General features: G+C 42.8%; 1 protein-coding gene across 3 annotated transcripts; it reads right to left on the reverse strand.

Annotated features, from left to right (window-relative positions):
* Positions 1-11,924: 11,924 nt before the first annotated feature.
* nr2f2 (nuclear receptor subfamily 2, group F, member 2) lies at positions 11,925-21,983 on the reverse strand. 3 transcript variants are annotated; one of them, XM_034587811.1, is made up of 3 exons: positions 18,241-18,694; positions 16,742-17,287; positions 11,925-14,580 (listed from the first exon to the last, which is right to left on the reverse strand). In XM_034587811.1, exons 1-3 carry the CDS (start codon positions 18,692-18,694, stop codon positions 14,306-14,308), a joined length of 1,275 nt encoding a protein of 424 aa, XP_034443702.1. In that variant the 3' UTR covers positions 11,925-14,305. The 3 variants fall into 3 exon arrangements, with proteins under 3 accessions (XP_034443702.1, XP_034443704.1, XP_034443703.1); XM_034587813.1 differs by lacking the exon at positions 18,241-18,694 and adding an exon at positions 21,596-21,983 and having other exon boundaries at positions 14,306-14,580; positions 16,742-17,269; XM_034587812.1 differs by having other exon boundaries at positions 14,306-14,580; positions 16,742-17,269.
* Between the last annotated feature and the right edge of the window lie 314 nt (positions 21,984-22,297).

The following is a 22,297-nucleotide window of genomic DNA, read 5'->3' on the forward strand; positions in this document are numbered from 1 at the left end:
CACATTTTTGTTTTATTAAAGTCAAACGTAAATGCTCTTCTGGATGTTGTCTAACATGTCTGCTTCTTCGCGTCTGACCGAACACGCTAAACACCGTCATTCAGGGACAGCATTTTGGGCAAATGATAAAATATTGTGGATGTTTTTATGGTGGGAGGTGAACCAACAATTTCAGTTTGTCTCATTTACTCATTTCTATAGTCACCACATTATTTGCACGGTGAAAAAATCACAGTCTTTACTGCTCCAACAGCAAACTCCTTTAGATATGGGAAATAATACATAGCCCATATTAGCAGTATTAACATTTATATTTATTAACATCAAACCTAAAAGCTCTTCTGGATGATTTCTAACATGTTTGCTGCTTTAATGTGATCTAACATTCTTTTATGTTTTTTTAAACACCATCATTCATTGAAAGCCTTCTGGGCAAATGACAAAATATTGTGCATGTTTTCATGGTGTGAGGTGAAACCAACAATTTCAGTTTGTCTCATTTACTCGTTTTCATAGTCCCCACATTATTTGCACATGCAGTGAAAAAGGAGGAGAAAAACACTGGAGCCAGTGGCTTTCACACGGAGAGAATGAACAATGAACACACCTTATTCAGTCAGCGAGCAGGCAGCGAACAATGAACCCCTCCCTCCTGTCTAGCAACATGTCTGATAATGACCACATCCACCGCCACTGATAGCGCTCTTCTCTTTCTGACCTACATGTGCACGGATGTGACTCAGATGAAACATTTCAGGAGGGATATTGAGAGGATGATCAGCTGTGCACGTGTTCTAACAGAAAAAAAAACCTTTTTCCTCGTGTGGAAAAAATCCTCCATATGTTGTTTTGTCTGCACAACAGTTAGTCAAAGGAGTGAACTCTCCTCTTGTTCTCTCTTTTCTCCGGATACAATGTGCATTTTGGACGAGTCCACAGTGTTGGTCCTTGCCTCGGCATCTAAGACGCAGATACAGTAGATTCCCTGTTTGAGCATAAGGTCAGAGTATAAATATGAACTGCGTTTTGCATTACTTTCAGCTGAGTGAAGCTGTCAGAGCAATAATATGAGCCTTCAGTCCCACTTTCTGCCACTTATCCCCCATTCTAGGACCAAGGGGTCATGTGAAAATTGAAAGTGACAGTCAAAGCAGCATGTTGAACAGGCTGATTGGACTGAGGCTGTCACGGCCGAGATCAGAGCTCTTTAACACCAGGCCCATCAGAGGTCTTTCTGTGGAAGCCACTGGATCTCAAGGAAAAATAAGACCCTGACAATGAAGAGGAAAATGTTACCAAACTAAAACTATTCAAGATCTGGAAACAGACTCACAAACTCTGCTGAGATTCACGCAATGAGCGCTAAAATGATTTTAATTGACGTGAAGAAAGTTGGAGTTAAAAAAACGGAGGAGCGCCATTAACAGCAAGAGTTCGCTGCGAGGTTCTTCTCTCAGACAGGATTCACTTCTCACTTCCAGATGAATGAAGTCCAGCGGTTTCTCCTCTTTGTGGTCGTTTGAATGGAAAATGTTTGTATCACCTGTTTTGCGGATGATTTAATGAGCGCGTGATGCTGTCACATGAAAGACATTCTTTCTTACTTCATCCAAATCACTCCCTGTCAATTTATATTTTGTTTCATATGCAGCATTGCATGAAGGTCCGTCAGAAGCAATCAGCTCGCCGTCATCCATTCAGACGATAATAAATCACGTCATTATCACTTTTACTTGGGGCCCATCTTTGAAATGGAGGGGGGGATGAAGTAGTTTTTGTCAGGTGGAAGAATAACTTATGATCATTTTGTGTCCCGCTGAGAACCCTTGAAAATAATAATATACCACAGCAGAAGCACATGAACAAATGAAAGGCGCCGAGTGTTATAAATCTGATGGGATTTGCATATTTTGCCTCCGAGCAGGCAAAAGAAATCACATGGCATATGAGAGAGAGGGGAAAAAAAGTGGTTACAAAACACACTCAGAAGTTATGGGTTCACGTGAAGACGGATTTGTTTCTCCACAACTCACTCCTGATTGAAAGTGTGAGGATTTCAAGGTTTAGAAAGAAGGAAAAAAAAGCTGCTTGAAGAATTTCTACTATATCTGAAAGACTCAAAGTCAAGATTATTAATCAAATCGTCAGTCATAATGTGCTTATTTGACCCTTGTTCCTCTTTACTTGTGACTATAACACTTTCTCTTTGGTTCAATTCTCTCTGGTTTCATCTTTAAACTGATTTACTTCCAGCAGCATTTAAGAAAGAATGCTGTCAGATAACGTCAGTGCTCGTCTGTTGGGCGCTGTCACTTATAACCTGAGAATCAAAGTGTCACATCCTGTCTCACCTAGTCAGGTCTGGGATTAGTTATGTGCTTTATTGTGTGTTTACTGTGTATTAATATGAATTGAAAGTAGATTATTATGACTGTACTGAAAAGGCCAAATAAATATATGAATGAATTAATCAATGAATGAATACAAGTTTTTAAAAAGCCAGTTTGCTACTTTTCCTGGACTGTATATGAAATAATAAAAATAAAAGAATAAAGATAATACAGCTTCTGTCTTGTGTAACGATATAAAATGTCTTAGGATGCAAAGATCTAAACTTAAAGGACAATTCACTTTGTTTTTGTCCTGAGCTGTGATTGGCTGAGGCAGCTAGACTCAAACACCTTGACACAATGTTCAACTGCTCACTGGAGCTTTGCACAGACTCTGCCCTGTGTCGTTTGTTATTGTGTGTGTATGTGTGTGTGTGAGAGAGGGAGGGAGGGAGGGAGAGAGACAGTGAGGCGCCTGCACCCGGGTCATGTGAACAGATACATTAATCAATAACATTTTCATATATTTTTGATTTAATTTCATCTTGCGACTCACAGCTCACAAACCTGAGTCACTGTGGTCTGTAACACTGTAAATTAAAAATGTGGAGATTAAATTCTCTTTGCTCCACAGTTCTTGGTTATCATGAGACATGTGCTCCCACTGCAGGAGCCACACACAAACTAATACATATAACACACTCACCTCCTTTTATATGACCTAACTTGAAACGTGTGTGTGATGAAAAATAACTTGAGAATAGATGGAATCATGTGAAAATCAAATATAATGATTGATCACTTTATCAGCAAGTGAGCAGAACTAAGTTTCAATAAAGCAAGAGATTCAGTTTGGCTCAGGCCTGAGGAAAGAATCAAAAGTTACTCAAAGCCACGGCAAAGTAACAAAGAATTAGAATTTGATCCTGAAAATGATCAGATTTATTAATTATAACAATAATTAAATTCCTGTTTCCTGTGTCTAAACAGTTGTGTTGAAGGGAGGTTCCACATTTGTTTCCTTTCACTCCATCTTACTGTCCACACACACACACACACACACTCATAGATGATAGTGCAGAGCAGCTTTTGTACATTACATTTCCTCTCTCACACACACACACACAGACACACACACAGGGACATTAGAGACAGTGCGGCTTTAATTGTGTGATACATGTTTTAATGTAAGAACAAAAACACTTGGGCTGTCCTCCTCCTCCTCCTCCCTGTAAAGGATCAGGTAAAAGGCTCGTCTCCAAAAAAAAAGCTATCGTCCCATGTCCATCCCAACATCAGAATTCTCCAACCCATGTTCTCCCTCTTTCTTTTTTTTTCTTCTTCTTCTTTTTTTTTGATTCCACTGATCTGAGCTTGAAATGCGAAGACAGCAAAGCACTAAGCCTTCAAACGTGTGATTTTTTCAAAAGATCTCTAGAAGCAATCTCTGCCTGGCTGACCCCTGACAGCTGCAGATCTCTTTACTTCTCTCTCTGCTGGCACTTCATTTGGTAGAAAAGCTCTCAGATTCACACCTCTGTCAGGCAGCACAAGTGTTTATTATGTGCATACACAGAATATCCCATATAGTGCACATCACCTCAAAGGCATGCAGCGCTCTTTTAATAAACATCTTGGAAATTCTCACAAAAAAAAACATACACCATGTAGTATTTTATGGGGTTTTATTTCTTCTCCCTCATTTTTATTGCACAGAAATGTTATTTCTCTCCGAACTAAAACTGAGGAGATGTTGTCTGAGAATTTTATTTATCGTCTCTCCAGAGCCATGAAATGTGTTTCCTCTGCAGCAGAGATGAACCTGAACTGTGTCCTTTGGCTCCACTGCTCCTCAGTGCAGACACATCAAATACAAATCCTCCATGCCTACATTTATTTTATTTTATAATCCACAGTTTTTACACTTAAAATTACGTCAAAACTCACCACTGACTGTGGAGAAAGAGAAAAAGTCTAAATGTGCATCCTTGCATGACGACATGGTTGCAGACAGATAAAGACACACAATCTGCAGGAGCGGTTAAATTTAAATACACTCTCCCATTTTGCTGGATTATAAATGTCCACACCACAACAGAATTATCTGAACAATAGCGTGTGTTATATGTGCAGTTTGTGTTGGTTTATTATGGCAGCTCGTTGCAGCGTTGCTCGCAGTGCCGGTGCCTCCCTCTCTGGAAATGAGACTGCAGGCTCTATCATTAGATCGGATGGCAAGTCTTTATGCAAAGTGTTTTGCATAATTACATACCAAAGCCAGAATAGCCACCCTCAAATTTTATGGGTCACAAAGCATCAACAATTGCCGCATTATTGTCCACCATAGTCCAGCCCCACCAATGACAAGGAACGAAAAAAGAGAAGAAGGAGTGAGAGAAAGAAAGAGAAAAAACCCTCGTCTGCCTGAGCTAAACTTGGGAGATTGAATTTTCTCTCCGATAAAAAAGAGTAAAGAAGATTATTCCCAAACTGACAACTTGTTTACATGTGGTTGTGAAAGTTCTGAGGAGCTGAGAACACAGGATCATCAAGTGTAGATGCTGTGTCGAGTCATGTTACTCACCTTTATACAGATTTATACCCGGAAAGAGGAACAAACTATTATTCAAACAGTTTTAAAAGTGTTTGTTTTCATTTTAACTAATTTATTCCATTCATAATTTATAAAGGAAAACACTCACATTGGTGCTTTGATTGTAGCATTGAATGTGTGTGTCTGTTGTATAATATTGATTATTTAGTAATGATAAAAATGTGAATTTCATTTTGTTATTTTAACAAAAAATATTAAATCTGATCTCATCCAGTATAAGATCAGAATCGATAAGATCTGAGATAAGTTCGTTTCAGTTTCCTTCATTTCAGATCAAATGCAATATCACAATGTTAATTAAACCAATTTAACGCATTTTAAAGCTTTAATTCGCAATAATTGTTCATGTATTAAAAATAATATGAAGCTAATTTCATTTAAAAACGTCGGAACATTTGAAGTCAATACAAGAGCAACACCTGCAGTGAAAAAGCGATTTAATGAACAGAACACACTTCAGAAGAACCTTCTTTTGTTTTCAATAATCCAGAAGAGAGTTCGTATTGCGAGATATTGATTAATATTAAAATCAGTTCATGTTAATTCAAGATTTTACACTTTTACAAAGCGAATATCCGTGGTTAAAAAGGCCGCAGGCATGATCACCAAATAAGAAACTGGATTTTATTTTTCAAAACGAACTAATAACGAAAGTGATAAATAAATGAGAAGCCTTTAAGTGGCAGCAGAACGTGTTCGAGGTGTATGAAGTGAAAAGAAGCTGTGAGCAGATGGAATCATGAAAGACAGGGTCACATTTATCGATGGTTTAAAAAGAAAACTGTTTCCCCTTTAACATTTATTTGCTCGATGGCCTGAAAAGAAGTGTTTGAGGTGAAATCAAAATTCGATAGAGAACTCTCCGCCTCGCGTGACACATCAGATTTCACCTTTCACCAAATATTTCTCACGAACATGTGATTCTTCCAAAAAAGAAAAAAATCGAAATATCAGCGATAGGAGCGGCAGAGAGAAGTGTTGAGAGTTTATTGTGCAACACATGAAATGTCTCAACTTTATCTGCACTTTTTTCTTCGTCTCATATTTCCTGCTAAAACACCTCGGTTTTATTTAATTAAACATTATCAAAATCATTAAATTAGTGATAGAATAACAAATTTTCTTCTGAAGGTTTATTTGCACAGTTTCAATCACATTTGTGAATGAAACAAGTGGAAATTCCAAACTCAAACGAACGCTCAGTTCAACCGCTCTGTCACTGCAGGTTTCTGACATATTTTAAAATTATATTCTGATTGAAATATTTTTGCCCAAAAGAAAAAGAGAGAGAAAAGGACAGGATGGAAACAGGTGGAGCTGCAACACACAACAAGCCGCCGGTGCAGAGTTGAGGGTCAAACGTGCAGAACAGCGCCATCTCGCTGTAGCAGGCAGACTGTCCCCTCTCCTCCGTGAGGTTGAACTCTCTTCTGTGTTCGTGCTCCGACAACAGTCTGCAACACCGCTGCTGCTGCTCAGGTCTGTTTGTGGCCAACAGTCAGACGCGTTATGGCTGTTCATTAGTGCGGGGAGGGGGTGGAGGGGTGCCGGGGTCCCGGAGCGGGTCCCAGGACCTGCGGGGGTCACTGAGTGGAGGGTGGGTGGGGGTGGTGGGGGAGGTGGGTTAGAGGCGCGACTTGAGTACAGTACAGTGACTTCACTGTCATGTAAGACAACACGATTATCAGCTGAGCGTCTGGTTCCCAAACGGAGGTCCCGGGACGCTCCTGGGCCGCTGCAGGGGGAGATGATGATGATGATGATGATGATGATGATGATGATAACGAGGCTCCTGCAGAAAACCACAGAAATGATTTCATTTGTCCCCCGCGTTTTTTTCGGTTGCCTTTGCGCATTTGCAGGATGTGTTAAAAAAAATGTTGACGCTTGATTTCTATGTGCTGGTCTGCAGGGTGCGGACCGTGCACGTGGACAGAAAACACATAGAGCTGCAGAAAATGTCAGAAGTGGGTTTTATCCTGTGACGCGGGTGCTCCTGACACGAGAAGGTGTGGGTGCCTCACGAAAGAACCAGAGCATATGGCTAGTTCACACGTTTATTTATTTTATTATATTATAAGCTGAGAGATAGAAAAAAAAACATTTTAATATTGAGGAGAAGGTTCCTGCGAGAACAGATGAAATTGGAAATACAAGTAAGTCCAACCTCAGTGTATAAATCCCCTGTAGCAGGGGGTGGATGTTGGATGTGGTCAATGAAAAACTTTTTTATTTATTTTATCTTTATTTGAACATGTTGTCTTCTTCAGTTTTTCAAGCAACACAGCCAATATCCAACTTGTGCAGCCACTGAAAGCAGACGCGCCTAAACGGTGCGTAAAGACGCAGTGGGTGTGATGTCAGACCGCAGCTCCGACTGCATGGAGGCCTTTGTGTTTATCCGGGTGGTTCAGATCCGCTCTGCACAAATGTCAGACGCAGCCTCGGTGCCATTTAAACGAGCGGAGGAACAAGGTGTGGACCCAACTACACGAGAGGAGAATAAATAAAACCGCTCTCACTCTGCCTTTTAGGAAAAGTCAGGATCAGACCTTTTTTTAGTACAGTGGAAAAAAAATCTGCATGAGATTTCTATGAATTTGCAGGAAATATATATTTTTTCTTTCACCTGTGGAATGTGTGGATGAGTGACGCTCTGGTGGAAATGAGGTTGATGATGAAGATGATGAAGAGTGGACGGGAGAATAACCTTATATGCCTCCACCAGCATAAACGAGAATTACAACAAATACATTTTTACAGTTTGTGGCTGCGCTGTGCACACGCTCACGCACACACACACGCACAAGAAGAAAATAAAAAGACATCAGCGCGTGAGGGCAGTGCGGTGTGTGGAGTGACCCGCAGGCCTCGTGCGGTTTATTGTGGGGAAGTTTATTTTATTAGAGCTTTTAAGTCCGAATAAGCTAATGTGTAATATCATCATCATCGTCGTCGTCATCGGGGTTTGCACACACACCTGAACACGGTGCTCAGACCTGCGTGATTGTCAATTAAGTTGACTCAATCGGTGATTTCTTAATCACACACACACACACGATGCTTTTCAAAAAGCACGTGATGTCCAACTTAAACTCTGTCTTTGTGTGTGTGTGCGCGCACGTGCGTGTCTTCACTCCCAGGCTCCAAAACTCCTCGAGAGCGACGAGCCTGAAACGTTCCCACCGCGACCCCTGGAAGACTGACAAGCGGTGCGGTGCACCTAATGGGGATCTTAATAAAGTATCTATGTACCCCATAGTAGCAAATCGATACAAGATGTAGGCCCATATCGATCAATACCTATGAAGTGGTGCTGATGAAATAATGCGCTCTGGTTTGGGAGGCTGAGGGGCTGCAGTCTAATATCCAGGAGAGTGTTTGCGGTCTCTTCAAATCATCCCTCTGGCTCAGCGCTGAGTGTGTGTGTGTGTGTGTGTGTGTGTGTGTGTGTGTGTGTGTGTGTGTGTGTGTGTGTGTGTGCGTGCGTGTGTGCTCGTGCTCGTGCTCTGAAGAGAAGGTGCAGTCTCCCTCCTGTAAAGCTTTGGGCAGATATATTATTTGCACTCACTGGTCCGCGTCTCCATCAGAGTTTAGTCCTCTTTCAGTCCTAAAATCATTTCTCACTATAATAGACCATAAGCGCCACTCATGCTCACACAGGCTAGTGGCTTGTGATTGGGTTTACTTGGGATGCAATATTCAAACGATCACAGGCACTGTTGTGTTCCACTGGCACTGAGATATGCTCACCGTGAACGCGCCTGGCTTCTGAGGAAACTAAAATAGCTGTGGAGAAATTCCACATGAGGTATATTCACACTCTTCAGCTCCAGTTTATATCGTTTATCTTCTATATTTATATCTCCACAAAGCGCTGCTCCACTTTTTAAAGTCAGTTTTTTTTATTTTCATTATTTAAGAACCATCTTGCTGTTGATTGGACCCTTTTGGACCATAAATCAAAACTTTAAATAGGAGAAATCCAGCAGGCTAAATAATAATCGTATTTAAAGGGGCTGAGAGGATTCAGTGGTTTGGATGAGACAGTGTCCACAATATTTTTATTTTCCACAAGTATGACGTTTAAACGCGGTTAAATAATTAATATCATCATTATCAATAAAATTCGTATTAATGTTATTTTATTATTATTAATATTATTATTAATAATAGGCCTACAATCTTTCTTTTTAGGGATGGGGTGGGTGGGCTGTGTTATTTTAATAAAGTTGTAACAAAGTTTCTTATACATCTCTTGTTTTTCTGTAACGTTCTTCGCTTCTTCTTGTTCTGAACATGTTAAAACTTCACATTACACTCAGGTCAGTGGCCGCACACCAGCCCGAACCTTCAGCTGCCCCACAGACAGCCGCGGTGGACACAGGGTGGATCTACAGAGTGGATCTACAGAGTGGATCTACACAGTGGATCTACAGAGTGGATCTACGAACTGGATCTACACAGTGATGACAGGTGCTTGAAACGCACATTACTAGTTACAGTGTAATCGCCTGCGGCAGCTTCTGCGGCGCCTGCGTCCGCTTTATTCCTTTTGTGTTAAAAAATGAGCCGAGGTCTCCGAGGTCTCAGGATAAAGCTACAGTTCCAGCGACCGCGGGTAGATGGCACACTTTTCTTACATTTACGGGCAGGACGCAGGGAAGCCCTGCATGTGCCCTGAGCAGGAGTGGGGAAAAAAGCAATTTATTTTAATGGCCTTAGATAACGGGGAAGAATGTTCAGAAATTTAAAATAAATTAATAAATATAATAAGAATATAAAGTTGTTTTTAAACATCAAAGAACATCAAAGAGAATCACATTCTCAGCTGATTAAGGCTTCAGCACCATTTTATAACAAACTACTAATAATATTAATAATATGAATAGTTATTCAAAGCCAGTGCAGTGACACATTAGGAACAGGTGTCCCACCTTGCTAAACGTTTGACTTGTGTGATACATTGTAGATGAGCTGCGGTGCCTCAGCCCAGATGCAATAAAACGCATGTTATACGCGCTAATTTGTCATAGGGATAGTGCCAAGGTGCAAATAATGTGCATATTTGTCGCTTAACTGTGCAGACGCCTGTGCGTGTGTGTGTGTATCAGACAGCAAACCGTATCCTTATCTTATTAAACAAATAGCCCCACTAATAGCCCGTGAGCCCTAAATAAGTTCTCAGCTTCAGTGTGTAAACCTGGACAAACGTAAAGCAGCAGACTCGACTGCACGCACAGCCCGGCCCCGCAGCATCCCCTGCACGCCCGCACCCTCAGGGACCGCGTGCGGGGTTTTTTGGGCGAGTGGGTGGGTGGTTGTGTAAAGTCCTATAGACCGGCTCGTGTGTCAAAAAAGTTTTCACGTCACACGGACGTAAATATAAGTGACGTCGCAACGAGTTCCAGCTCATTAGTTTTTTGTGCAACGCTGATGAAGGAGTAGAAGTAGAAATTACAGAGTCCAGCACATGCATCACGCTCTGTCAACTGAGATCAGCCCGAGCAGAGCTGAGGTCCAACTCGTCCCAACGCGCCATGAAGCTCTGCGGAAGATTCTGAGGTTTCAGGACAAATATCTGGAGGGAGACGGTGCAGATGCTGTAAATACAGCTCCACTGAAATCCCACCGGCTGAGCGGTGCTGGTGGTGAAGGTGGTTTCGGAGGCTGATGTCTATACCTCGCCTTATCAAATGGGCTCAGACTGGTCCCAGTGTGTGATGTTACACCTCAGGGGCAGTGAAACGTTCAGCGTGTGAACAAACAGCGAGGAGCCGAGGAGAAACCACCATCAGCATCATAATCATCATTTTCATCAACAGCAACAGAAGCACACGCAACCACACACCACGCACACAACCACACCAACACAAACACACACCCCCATTATCATCACCATCAGCAGCAGCAGCAGCAGTAGCAGAGGCCGTGGTAAAGTTGGCTTCCTGATTAAGCCTCTCTCTATACAACAAGGCTAATTCAAGCTTAAGTCTCAACTAAGCCAATATTACTAATAATTACTGATAGGCCAAATGTTTATAGCTTCACAAGAACACGCGCGTAAGTGATTGACATTTAAACCCATCACAAGTTTATATATATACACACACATGTACTTCTTTATATGTATGGTACACATACCAGAAGGCAAAAATACATTATACAGCGTTCAGCAACTTGCAGTGTTGTTATTGAAGCTCAGCGATGCGGCTGAAAGTAAAATAAAATACCTGTAGACCACAATAACGCCCATAACAGCCAGTCAGTAATATAAATAGAAAGCAATTAGATTTTCAGAAATTTAATTTTAACTTTTTTCTTCCCCCCCCCCCCCCTTCTCTTTTAGAATAACTCTGATTATTTGGATGCTTCCATTCATGCTATATTCGCACTATATTTATGATTTCGTCCCATTAATATTTATGCGAGCGTCCAAAGGTGAAAGTGTATTCCGCAAATAAAGCGGCGGGGAGGCTGGGTTGGGTTTTTCCTGCACAGTCCCTGTCCCGTCTGAGGAGGTGGAGGAGGAGGAGGGTGTGGACTGTTATGAAATCTTATTATCTGCTGAGGCACAGCACCTTATTACATCTGTTGTGGAGTGTTTCTACAGTTTGACAGGCAGCCACCGTCACTCCATTATTTCCCCCCATGAGCTGAATTGCAGAGCGGCCATTTTTGTAGACAATAATAATAATGATAATAAAAATATTTATTGTAATAAAAGCTTCTGCGGCTAAAAACCACCGAGTGAAGGCGTTGGACGGGCCTGTTGGCTGATTGATTAATTATTTTGTAATTCATTAATCACTTTCATAGGGCAAAAGGGCAACATCCTGCCACAGCAAATTGACTCCGCTCCACCCCCCACCCCCTTCCACCCCACCGCCCCCCACCCCAACCGACCACACACACGCGCACGCACACGCAAGGACAAGTTCACACGCACGTTAGAGAGTAAGGAAACATGGAAAAGCTGGTGATTTCAAATTCATAAATTATAATTTAATACCAAGAACAAATTTACAGCAGAATGCTTGTTTACAATAAGCTAACACAAACAAACAAGAATTGTGTTCAACTATAAACTTTCACACACACTCACATATATCACTTGCAATTAATAATAATAATAAAAAAAGTATCTATACGTTATCAATACCCTGCAGTCATATATTTTTATATATTTATATAAAAACGTGGGTCAGTTTAAACTGTTCATAATTACAATCATGTATCATTCTCTGGTCCATATGTGGCCACGAACAGCCGAAGATCAGTGTTCAATCAGTGATCCCTTTTTAATTCAACCACAACATGGTGTTTCTCTGTGTGTGGAAGAAAAGCCTCCAAAACAAGGACAACAACAAAAAAAAGAAATGTATTTTTTTTTTTTTGCTAGCTTCCAAATGCACGCACGCACGCACGCACTCATTCTCGCACGCACGCGCGCACGCTCACGCACACCACGGCACCTGTCAAAAGACCAGAACAAAAAGGAGCAAATAACACTAAAGTTAAAATATCATACTCCTTTTCCGAACCTGCTCACCCTGTTTTAAGTCTGCAGCCTAACAATGAACGTCGTTTCTTTTCTTTCTTTTTTTTCTGTTTCTTTAAATACAAGGGCTAGTGTACTGAATGCACAGATTATATCTATACAGTCAAAAAAAAAAAAAAGAGAGAGAGAGAGAGAGAGAAAACATTTACATTTATATATCAAAGGTAAAATAGGTTAGCGACCTGTGGCCATGCATTCACAGTCTAAATATACATGAAAAAGAAAACATTTTGTAGTAATATGTATATACATTAAAAACAGAACTTTCAGTGCTACTAGCTAAGTCTGCCACTCAATTTTGAAGACGTTGTATTACCGAGAAAAAAAAATGGCAACCACAGATTTTTTTTTCTTAATCACATATACTTTGTATAAAGGAAAAAACTCGTTGAAATGAATTGACCTATATTTACAAGAATACTGCCTCTAATCAGTGTCTGTTTTCGTCCTCCTCTTCTTCTTCAAGTCAAACACACGACTGAAGTCTCAAATCTGAATGTCTGTTTCCCCCCCCAAAGAAATGTTGTAGGCCTACTTTAACAAGGTTTTGATAAGAAATCACATCATGCTTGTCAGGCACTTAATGCTTGAAGTGAATAAAGGGTGACATTTCAGGGACGCTTTAATAATACTGCTATTAAAACACTACTCTGGCTAGGCTTCAAACTTTTATGACCCTTGACCTCTGCAATAGATTCTTAAACAAGTCAGTTTATGCTTTCAATGCAGTTGCAACTACTGCAAACGCTCTTACGTGCACATGTGGCGAAATGTTTTTTAAAACTTCATCGGTATATGCAACTTGTAGGACTTTATTTTTTTTATTACATTGTATCCAATTGGGGAACTGATGCCAAATATTTAGAGCTGAATGACATGGGGCCAAATAATTTTAATTGTGTCAAATCAACCTTTTGTTTTTTTAAATATGTGGACAGTAGTGGGAAAATAAAAGTGGATCCAATAACTTCATATTAATAAAGAGCAAAAATGTTTGCGCTGGATCATAAAGTTGAACATGAGCCCCCTCCCCCCAAAAACTTTTTTCCCTAGATGGTAATGGTCATCCTAAGATTATAAGTGCGCTTGCAGCATTAAGCCTAGATTATAAGCCTATACTCCTATTGCTGTGGTTTTAATTCTTTATAGAACTTTTTTTTCCTTTTTTTTTTCAAACATTATTTCACCATTTTCAAATAAAAATCATTGTCTTAGAAAATAACAACACCTGTACTACAGAAATCACATAGGCCGGTTTGGAACCAGAAAGGAGGAACAAAGAAAGTACAAAACACAGCTATACATGGACACAGGACAAGTCATTAGAGAAAAAAGAAAATTCACGTTTCGTATTTTTCCCTTTCTCCAGTTTTTTTTTTCTCCTTTTACCCAAATCATCATTTTTAAATGCACTTAATACTTAAATTTTTCCTCATAAGGATGAACAAAATTTCCTTTTTTTTCCTCCTTATTTTCTTCTTTCATTATAAAATGGATCGACACAGGTTGTTCTGCATGAACACTGGGAGCTTGTATCTGCCATTTTGAAAGTTCAGTGGATGTCTCAATTTTTTTTCTTTTTCTTTTTTTGGAGTAGGGGGGGGATTCACAGTCATTTACGTCAATGTCTTTCTTCATGAAAGCCAGCCCCGTGTAACAGCCGGTTGCTTTTTTATTCCTTCCACAAAAGCAGCTATAATCATTGTAGTCTCGCAGCCCCCCCCCCCCCCCCCCCCCCACCCCCACCCCGCCGCCCCCCGCCTCCAACCCCACCTTTTGTTTGTTCGTCTCCTTCTTGGTTTACTGAATTGACATGTAAGGCCAGTTAAAACTGCTCCCCGACAGCAACATATCCCTGATGAGAGTTTCAATTGGGGTTTTACCTACCAATCGGACGAAAAATAACTGTTCTATGACCGAGGAGGAGACTGTGCGGAGGGAAGGCAAGCGGAGTAACAACTTCCCAAACCGTGTTGGCTGGTTTGGATACTGGCTCCGGACATATTCCTCCAGGGCGCACTGGGACTTCTCCTGCAAACTTTCCACATGGGCCACATCTGAGAGGCCACAAGCATCTGAGAGGGGGGGGGGGGGGGGGGGGAAAGCAAATAAACATTAATAAAGTGTTTCTCTCACGAGGAGCCTTTATCCACCATGTGGTGACAGACATGGCGCAAACTGATGGCCCTGTCACAGCTTTTAAAAAGCAATTACGGTCACAAATTATTATTGCTATCTCATATGTAAAAGTATTTTTTATTAAATCTCTAATATTGTTTTTAAGTCAAATGTGCAGATATTTTTTCAGTGTATGGGAATAATTTGTATAAATAACTGCTCGATATATTAACATGGCGGTAGACAATTAATTAAAACACTAAAGTTAAAATCATAGCTCCACACTTTTGTGGCAGCATATATTACTATAAAAATACACATTATATTTTTCAAATATAAATACACAGAAATTAAACATAATAATACATTTTTTTTGCCACAGCTAAGAAGCAAATGTAAATAGGTGAATTCCGTGTCCCCTGTTTCATTGCGGTTACAGGCGAATGTAGCTCGGTGGCTTTCCTCGACAAAGCCCTTCTATTAAAACACGAAAAGCAAATAAATACGCAGATCCATAGCTAAAGAGTGTGTTTAACATGGGCCTGTATCTCTCTCAGTCAGCGGCAGAGCGAGGCGGAGAGGAGGGGGAGGGAGAGAGGGAGAGACAGGGAGACCTACTGACCTTTAGTGGAGCAGAGATTTAGCTTGGAGAAAAAAAAGGGCCCATAGCCTACGGAGCTGCCGTCATATATACCATGAGAGACGCATAATCACTATCTGTGCTGCTGCATGTGGGCGGCTGCTGATTGTGTGCCAAAAAAAAAAAAACGCTTGTGCGCGCATTGGTTAAGTTTGTAAAGTTTACGCACGACAACAACCAAACCACCCAAAAGTAGTAAAAAAGGCGTGCCACTGCAGCCCCGGCACACCGCTCTCATGTTCGAGCCTCCGGGACGCAGGTAATATGGACGAGACAAATTAAGCCACCGTGGCCTTATGAAGGCTCCACAATAAAATGCAATGACCTGAAATGTGATTATTTTAGAATCGGCTAACAAGCCACCACGAGAACAATAGCGAGCTGCTCGAGCCAAATGAAATACATGAGGCTGATGGCTCGCAGGTATGATATCATTTCAAAGACATGCATTCAGTCTATACGGTGAAACCCTGTAAATCTCTTCCACACGTATCCCCCCCCCCCCCCCCCCCCCCCCCCCCCCCCCCCCCCCACCCCTCCCCTTGTAATGGCGGAGCTAATGTAACAAAATAGCTGGGGAAGTTTGGGTCATGACCTGCAGTTCTGGAGCAGGTCCAGAGACGCCTCGAGTCCTTACAAGGCGCAGAGAGAATATTTCTGCAAATAAAAATGAAAGCCGCCTCTCCTGTCACTGCTCAGCATCACCCCGTGCTGTTAGATGCTGACATGTTTTGCAATTGCAGGGTGTGCATGGGTCCTACTGGCTTTTTTTATTTTCTGGCCCCCACTAAGCGACAAGAGAGCGTTGAAACCTGCGCCTTGTTTTTACTGTGTGCAAATGGGACATTAGGCTTGTCTTTCTTTTTTCTTTTTTTTCTCCTATCCCCCTCCCCCTCGGAGCCTGACATCATTTATATCTGTCATTCCATACAAACAAGACGTGGGCTATACACACATTGATAAATGGCGGAAAAAAATAATCAAAGTGATGCAATTCATCTGCGAGCTATTGGGTTCTGTTTAACAGGGAAAAAGTGAGCCGAGAGCTAGATTTGTTTTTATGATGCTCAAGGTAATTATTGTGTGTGTGTGTGTGTGTGTGTGTGTGTGTGTGTGATACCAGACTTATTTAACTGGAGCTTATTCAGTCGGGCTGCACGTTCCTGTGTTTTGCTGTCAGTTTAATTAAGAAATCTCTTGCGTGGTCATGCTACAATTTCCAGTTTAGCCCCGTGTATGTGTCTGATGAATCAGTTGATTAACCAAGTGGTTTTTATAATTTAATAGCCTGGGGCCCAAAACCCAAAAATCCTTGACCATGAAGGCAGCAGGGGTGCAAGTGTGTTCATCTAAGACAAGCAACAACCTCCAGCCAGTGCAGATATATTTAGGTCAGCAATGATTTAGCTGGTGTCAGTGTGCATGTTAGTGACAGTCACACAGGCTGAACTTGGGAGTGTGCCGGTCTATTGTCTTACCTGTGGTGAAGAGCACAATTGCCTTTAAGCAGCTATATTCAGCAGAGTCAACGTGCAAAGCCTTGAGCTTTTCCACTTGTTCCTGGAAGATCCTAATGTGGTCCATAAAGGCCACCACTCTGTCCGCGGACATGGGGGAGGCGTGAAGGCCAGCCGCCGCCAGGAGAGGAGCCACATGCAGGGGCATGGAGCACTGCGCGGCGTTGAGCACAAATAACTCACTCCACGTCAACCTCAGCAGAGCCACCTGGTCTGTGATCTGGAGGTCTGGAAAGAAGGGAATATTCCTGGCCCACTCCACGGCACTGAAGAGCATCCTGGCCGCTAGTTCACAAATGTTCTCGATGCCCATGATGTTGTTGGGCTGCATGCACTGGCTGCCATACCGGGACGTCGGGTAGGGCTCCGCTCTCAGCAGAAGAGAGATATATCCGGATAAGTAGGAATGGCAGTGGAGTGGGTCTCCATTTGTCAAGGCGAACTGGCCATGATGTGGCTGTGTGGGTGGCACCCGTCCCCTTTGCACCGCTGCAGTAAAAAGAGAAACTGCAGATATTGAAGCCTGAATTCTACAAATTATCAAACAACTGTAGGATTACATGGCAGACGACACATGGGTTGAATATAACAACACACACACACACACACGCACACACACACACACACACACACACACACACACACACACACACACTCATTTATTGGAATATATATATATTAACACACATGTACCCATATATTCTATCATTGCAGGAGTTTTAAACGGGTTGCAGTGATAACAATGACACAGAGTATGAGGACACACACTGGAGATGAGCTGTGAACACGTTGAACACATAGCTGGAAAATGATGTTATTCAGCCACAGCAACATGAGCTGGGCTGTGCAGGAACACAAAGAGGGCAAGAGAGACCTTGCATGTTTAACCCTTAACCTACTTAGCAATTCATCTCTTTCTGCCGGGCACACAGGCCTATTTTCGACCCTGATATTCAGCTAAATTCTTGCGGAGGTGCGGAGGCTTTGTGCGCTCGAATGGAGCCGGTGTCCGGCTTTTCGTCGCGGGGAGCAGGACGTGGGGAGACGTAGCCTGAAACACGCTATGTCTTAATTCGACACTCGCCATAATAGCGCAGAGGGCTTGTATATTGTGTAATCTACTCAGTACAGATGTGTCTCTGCGGCCGTGTGCTTTCCTCATAAATGTGAATTCGATCGCCCTGGGTCGGATCTGAGCTATTTGTGAAATGCACCGGCTACGAGGCGACGCTAAAAAGGGACGATCCGGCGAGCCCCGTCTCCACCACATCACAGAGCGGCTCCATGGCGCGCTCCAGCCGCAAAGCCTTGGAGGGAAGAGTCGGGGGAGAGAGGGAGAGAGGGAGAGAGAGAACAAGGCTATGGAGGACGACATTACAGAGGCTACACGGTTTCATGTGTGGAGAGCCCTACATGTTTACACACACATACACGGATGAGAAAACAAAAAATCCCAATACCTTCCCGTCTCATGCCGACTTTCAGGCATTTTTTGAGGCGGCAGTACTGGCACTGATTGCGGTGGTGTTGGTCGATTGGACAATTCCTGTTGGCACGGCATGTGTACGTGAGGTTCCGTCGTACGCTCCGTTTGAAGAAGCTCTTGCAGCCCTCGCATGTGAACTGGCCGTAGTGTTTGCCACTGGATTTGTCCCCACACACCACGCACTCGATGTGCTGCGGCTGCTGCTTCTCCGACTGCTGCGTCGTCTGGTTCGTCGGCGTGGACTGCGTGTTGTTCGGGGGTCCTTGCACCGGAGTCTGAGGGGTCGGAGGGGCGACCTGAGAGGATGACAGATTCAACTGGCCTGGTTGAGGGGTGGGCAGGGATAGTCCTCCTTGGGTCTGCGAGGAAAGGGTGCCCTGGGTGTCAGCCACATCGTCCTGGGAGCCTCTCCACACTACCATTGCCATATCTATCAGTCAACGTAAAGAAACTTTTTGTCTGCCGTTTTGGTGTCGCGGTGAACAGACGTCTCGGGGAAACGCGAGCAACTGTGATTTGAACAGCCAGGCACGGGGAACGTCAAGTCTAGCCTACGTCGGATCCACTGTGAACCTCCGGGAAACTGTCGGTTTATTGCTGTGGGAGACGTTGCGAAGCACGTTTTTCAAAACTGATGCGATGGCGAGCTGAGTCGCTGCCTTGCGCTTAAAGGCCAAGTCCAGGGGCGCTTACAGTCAGCCATCCAGCACAGCCATCAATGGGAGAGGAGGGCAAATATTGAGATAATCAGCCGAGGTAGCAGAGGACTATCAGCGGATCATGGAGCAGGTTGGTGCAGCAGCAGCAGCAGCACAGAACAACTGGTGAGCACCGACTATCAAGTTCCAGCACAAGTCTTGAAGAAAATCACCAACTGGGTTTAAAAAAAAAAAAAAAAACGCGTCTTCTTCCTCTTCTGATTTTTTTTTTTTTTCCTCCTTCTTCTTCTTCTTCTTCTTCTTGTGAGGCAGCGCCAGGGAAGCGCGCAGCTGAAGCCAAAAAAGATTTCAGAGTCCGGGAATATGAAGACAAACTCTCTTCCCCTCTCTCCAGCGAAAAAAGCGAAAGCACCGAAAAACAAAAACAAAAAAAACCACGCAGAGATCACAACCTGCAGAACCTTCCTCCGTGCACAGAGAAATAACAGGAGAGAAGAATAAAGATAGAAAGTGATGGAATATGTTAAAAAGGCGGAGGTGAGGAAGTGATTTGGTTGGAGCCGGGCAGGCTGAATGCTTTCTCTCTGATCAGCTCACTGAGCCTCTATATAGTGAACTTTGACACGACTGCTGCAACTTAGCACACGTTACCATGGAGATCTGCTGCCATATAAGGAAGGAGAGTGTGTTTGACTGGTCAGAGCTCGGGGACCGCCCCCCGGCCCTCATTGGCTGCTCGGCACTTGTGCTACTTGGTACCTTGCCAGAGCCAGCGTGGAGGTCGAGAGGGCCGCTTGGTCCTAAAAGGAGACGTGTTTCTCAGTCACTCGAGACTTTACATGCACGCCCGGTAAAAATCTTAGAATTTCAGTGGGAAATAATATTTATAAAAATAAAATCTAATTTAATTATTTGCTTCATATCGTGCCACTGTATATCCTGCAGCCCCATAAATATATGCAATATCCTTTCTCTGGACATGATTCATCCTTACAATAAAAATACATCTTTCCATTGTACCTTTATTTTTCTTCCGTCAGGCAGCTATATAGACAGACTCCACTTTTGAACAAATACACACAAAAACAGTGAAAATTATGCTGTTATATTAGGATTATAAACATTATTTTGAAATTATATTGGTAAACAAAACAGCAGGTGGACACTTAAGAGCCAGACATTGAGAAGGGTCACCCACTGGGTGATCAAGACCATTATACTGAATGCCATCTGCATTCTCTATATATGTACAGGCTAATATACCTATTAGTGCCTCTAATCAAACCAGGTCCCATTCATCACAGTCCACACCTCTTATATAAATGTTATGATAGTCCACTGACATCCTGTGGCCGCCCGCTGTACCCGTCTAATCCCCCTGACCACAAACACACCAAACTCACATGCAGGGTCAGGACGGATAGAATAAATACAAATCTGGGTCTCACAGGAGCCTATGGGGCCAAAACGTGAAGGGACTATAGCTTTAAATAGAGACCGTTTCACCGAAAGTGTCACTTGAGGTCAAAGGCCCGTGCCCTTCACGTTAAGGTTAGGATGACACGTATGGACGCTATTTTCTGATAAACAACATTGTAAAACAAAGCTGTTAACAGTGATGGCTGTCAGGTGTTGCCTCGTAATAAATATAATGAACACACAGTGGAGGATGCGTGTAAAAGTAGCTGCCCAACATGGTTTATCTTTTTTGTTGTTAACGCTTGGATTTAATCACGAGTAAGTTTCACCACACCACGAGGCCATCAAAAGTTGAACTGCAGGTAAAACTTCCACACGGATGAACATGGAGCCTGAGCTGTGTGTCAATCCACAGAGGAAGCAGCAGCAGCACCACCTCCACCTCCACCACCAGCAGCAGCAGCAGCAGCGTGTATCATCGTCCCAGGATGTACTACAGTATATGGGTGCCCCCTAGCGTATGATTTCGTTTTGCTTTTCAAATAAGATTCAATTTAGAGGAGCGATCCGACCAGCAAACCGCCTCAGTCTCGTCTCTCGCATCGACCAAACTAACGAGCACCATTTTAAACTGACGCCTGTTTGTTTAAATTCTGTTTTACATGACTTGGACGGCAAAGCTTTGACAGTTGCCAAAGTTGGATTTACTTTTCCTTTTTTTCCCTGCCACTTCAGGCAAGCCCAGCGGTGGTATTTACACCAATTGTGTCTTTTATTCTAAAACAAATTAGCCGATGATGTTTTGTCTGCATGACTATTTTGTCGGTTTTTTATTTACAGATCCCGCGAGCGTGGAGAGTCTGTAGATAATAATAATTAACACAATTACGCGCGCAAGAGATCGACTCGTCGAGGAGGCGGATTTGCTCCAAACGGTAAGTATAACATTTTGCACACTTTATTATGATGAATGAGAAAAAGTAGCCACGCTTTATTCCTGTGCTCGACGTTACATCTCGTGTGGATGAGCGAACGGGCAGCAGGCAGCGCCTAATAACGTGCGTAAACGACACATCCACAGTGCGCGCTAAATGCGAGAGACTGTCAGATTATCGCCTTTTTAACCAGAGTGTGAACTTATATGATGATCACAACGAGACCCGCTATAGTCTGCAAACACCCATTCATAAAGTCAGCCTGTATATTTGATGGTGAGAGTGAGGCAGGAGGTTCTTATAGTAACAAACCTACCAAATGCATATGCTGCAGATTCGTGCGTAGCGGGATGCATCATCTTCTCTCTCTCCCTCTCCCTCTCTTATTCAGAATATATTTAGTCTTCTCGTTTTGAACCGGGCAGAGCTTCCTCTCCGGGAGCAAACACCAAAAAAAAAAAAAAAACCCAGCAGCACGTTGTTTATTGGAAAACTGCAATGTCTGATCATGCAAAAACTTTGGCGAGCCGACACCAAAGCAACTGATTCACGTCATGTGCTGTTGAGCGAGGAATTGGAAATACAACGTTTGACGTCCGAGCAGAGCAGGGAGGTTCATCTGGCTGCCTCTGGAGATGAGAGGTGGCGGAGAGGACAGCGAGCAGCAGAGATCCTGTGCGTCTTTCCCCTCTCCTGCACTGTGATGTGGCCGCGGCGCTCCTCGCACTGCTTTGTGTGGGCTGCCGGAGGAGAGGGGGGGGGCTGAAGTCAGAACAGACACCTGTCTTTAAGCATGGCGAGCGTTGTGATATTGTGCTTATTGGAAATTAAATGCAATGTCTGGAAGTAAAGGCACAACCAGAGCTGTGATTAGAGAGGTAATTAAAACGGCATCAAATTCAAATTAACTGGGAGAAAATATCCAGTAGATGGAGCCTATAAATTCTTATTAAATTAATATAATTAATTCCAATATTTAATTGCTGTGTATATATTATATAAACAAACAATAATATAT

This window comes from Hippoglossus hippoglossus, chromosome 6, assembly GCF_009819705.1.
Source record: "Hippoglossus hippoglossus isolate fHipHip1 chromosome 6, fHipHip1.pri, whole genome shotgun sequence".
NCBI lineage: Eukaryota > Metazoa > Chordata > Actinopteri > Pleuronectiformes > Pleuronectidae > Hippoglossus > Hippoglossus hippoglossus.

Excerpts from the sequence above, each read along its gene's own strand:
- nr2f2 (XM_034587811.1), bottom strand. The coding sequence starts at position 18,694 with ATGGCAATGGTAGTGTGGAGAGGCTCCCAGGACGATGTGGCTGACACC. Across the intron at positions 17,288-18,240 it reads AGTCGGCATGAGACGGGAAG|TTTCTCTTTTTACTGCAGCG; the intron begins GTATTGGGATTT and ends CAATATCTGCAG. Across the intron at positions 14,581-16,741 it reads AATTGTGCTCTTCACCACAG|ATGCTTGTGGCCTCTCAGAT; the intron begins GTAAGACAATAG and ends CCCCCCTCTCAG.